The 2,459-nt window shown below is 57.3% G+C and overlaps 1 protein-coding gene across 1 annotated transcript in view; it reads right to left on the reverse strand.

Annotated features, from left to right (window-relative positions):
* The window catches only part of TMEM214 (transmembrane protein 214), a 19,674-nt gene that overhangs the window by 1,626 nt on the left and 15,589 nt on the right, over positions 1-2,459 (reverse strand). Inside the window, exons 13-14 of the mRNA XM_018575433.1 lie at positions 2,175-2,271; positions 969-1,144 (exon numbers count right to left, since the gene is read on the reverse strand). Coding sequence (XP_018430935.1) covers positions 969-1,144; positions 2,175-2,271 — 273 coding nt within the window. The remainder of the gene's footprint in view (positions 1-968; positions 1,145-2,174; positions 2,272-2,459) is intronic.

Consider the following 2,459-nt stretch of genomic DNA (forward strand, 5'->3'; position numbering starts at 1 on the left):
TACTCTTCTCCTGACCTCTACACCTTCCTGACTCCACCCACCAGCGGGACATCCCATCGTCCAACATAACCCTCCATTAGGGCAGACAATACTCTTCTCCTGACCTCTACACCTTCCTGACTCCACCCACCACCGGGACATCCCATCGTCCAACATAACCCTCCATTAGGGCAGACAATACTCTTCTCCTGACCTCTACACCTTCCTGACTCCACCCACCACCGGGACATCCCATCGCCCAACATAACCCTCCATTAGGGCAGACAATACACTTCTCCTGACCTCTACACCTTCCTGACTCCACCCACCACCGGACATCCCATCGTCCAACATAACCCTCCATTAGGGCAGACAATACTCTTCTCCTGACCTCTACACCTTCCTGACTCCACCCACCAGCACCGGGACATCCCATCGCCCAACATAACCCTCCATTAGGGCAGACAATACACTTCTCCTGACCTCTACACCTTCCTGACTCCACCCACCACCGGACATCCCATCGTCCAACATAACCCTCCATTAGGGCAGACAATACTCTTCTCCTGACCTCTACACCTTCCTGACTCCACCCACCAGCACCGGGACATCCCATCGCCCAACATAACCCTCCATTAGGGCAGACCATACTCTTCTCCTGACCTCTACACCTTCCCGACTCCACCCACCACCGGGATATCACTCACTCTCCCACATGACCCTCCATAAAGTAGAAAGTCCTCTGCTTTCTGATTCCACCCCCCTTAGAAATCTCCCACCCATCTATCCATCATCCTCATGACATTCTCTCAGGCTTTAGTAGTCAATCTGCGTCTATGAAGAGTAACTCTGAAAAACGTTAGAGAGACTCTACAAAACATTTTCCTTTCTAGAATTGGCTAAAAAAGTGTTTTTTTTCCCTTAAATAATCCCGTCCAGGTCAGTATTGTAGACGGAAGGCGGCACGAGGCCTCCTAAGATATCTGCACAACTTACCCACTGAATGAAGCCGGGCAGGTTGTCCTTTATGTAAGTGAAACACTTTGTAAGATTCTTAGCAATGTAGACGGCGCCGTCGCAGCTTTTCTCCCATAACACTTCCAGTCCTGGACCCAACACCTCCACCGCCTGGGCATAATACACGGGGACATTCCTCTCCAACCAGCTGCGTGACCAGGGCAGAAAACAACGACAAGAAGACAACAAGGTCAACTTTGTGTGACACACCAATCATAGTATTAGAAGGACCAGTGTGGACGGTCTGTGGGGATGTAAAAACAACTTGAACAGATCAAGCCCCCCGGTTTGGAGGAGGCGGCCAAGCGACCAGGTCGGGAGGAGGCGGCCAAGCGGCCAGGTCGGGAGGAGGAGGCCAAGCGTCCAGGTCGGGAGGAGGAGGCCAAGCGTCCAGGTCGGGAGGAGGAGGCCAAGCGTCCAGGTCGGGAGGAGGAGGCCAAGCGTCCAGGTCGGGAGGAGGAGGCCAAGCGTCCAGGTCGGGAGGAGGAGGCCAAGCGTCCAGGTCGGGAGGAGGAGGCCAAGCGTCCAGGTCGGGAGGAGGAGGCCAAGCGTCCAGGTCGGGAGGAGGAGGCCAAGCGTCCAGGTCGGGAGGAGGAGGCCAAGCGTCCAGGTCGGGAGGAGGAGGCCAAGCGTCCAGGTCGGGAGGAGGAGGCCAAGCGTCCAGGTCGGGAGGAGGAGGCCAAGCGTCCAGGTCGGGAGGAGGAGGCCAAGCGTCCAGGTCGGGAGGAGGAGGCCAAGCGTCCAGGTCGGGAGGAGGAGGCCAAGCGTCCAGGTCGGGAGGAGGAGGCCAAGCGTCCAGGTCGGGAGGAGGAGGCCAAGCGTCCAGGTCGGGAGGAGGAGGCCAAGCGTCCAGGTCGGGAGGAGGAGGCCAAGCGTCCAGGTCGGGAGGAGGAGGCCAAGCGTCCAGGTCGGGAGGAGGAGGCCAAGCGTCCAGGTCGGGAGGAGGAGGCCAAGCGTCCAGGTCGGGAGGAGGAGGCCAAGCGTCCAGGTCGGGAGGAGGAGGCCAAGCGTCCAGGTCGGGAGGAGGAGGCCAAGCGTCCAGGTCGGGAGGAGGAGGCCAGCGCCCAGGTCAGGTGCACCCATCAATGAATAGTGAATTAGAATGTCATAAGCATGGTCATCTAAACAAACCAAAGTGGGCTGACGCGGGGCCTGAGGAGGAAGTTCCGTGTACCCACCTGTGCCCATGCTGGGCATAATGCGACACTTTGCTCCATGCTTGCTGTGATGCCGACAACACACCCGTCTGCTGCAGAATTCTCATCGATGAAGAAGCTGCAACCAGAAGAAGACCGGCGTTAGTACCAGCAAGCTGTGAGAACATAAATGGTCAGGAAACCTTTCATGGAACCCCTGGAGATATCTCCTGAGGTTGCTGGAGGATCCGTGGGCCGTGATAGATTGATCTCTCTCCTACACCGACCACCAAGGTAAGGGGCCCTTCCTGTGCTGACCACCAATGT

The sequence above is a fragment of the Nanorana parkeri genome, unplaced genomic scaffold (genome assembly GCF_000935625.1).
Source record: "Nanorana parkeri isolate BGI_ZX_2015 unplaced genomic scaffold, ASM93562v1 scaffold3919, whole genome shotgun sequence".
NCBI lineage: Eukaryota > Metazoa > Chordata > Amphibia > Anura > Dicroglossidae > Nanorana > Nanorana parkeri.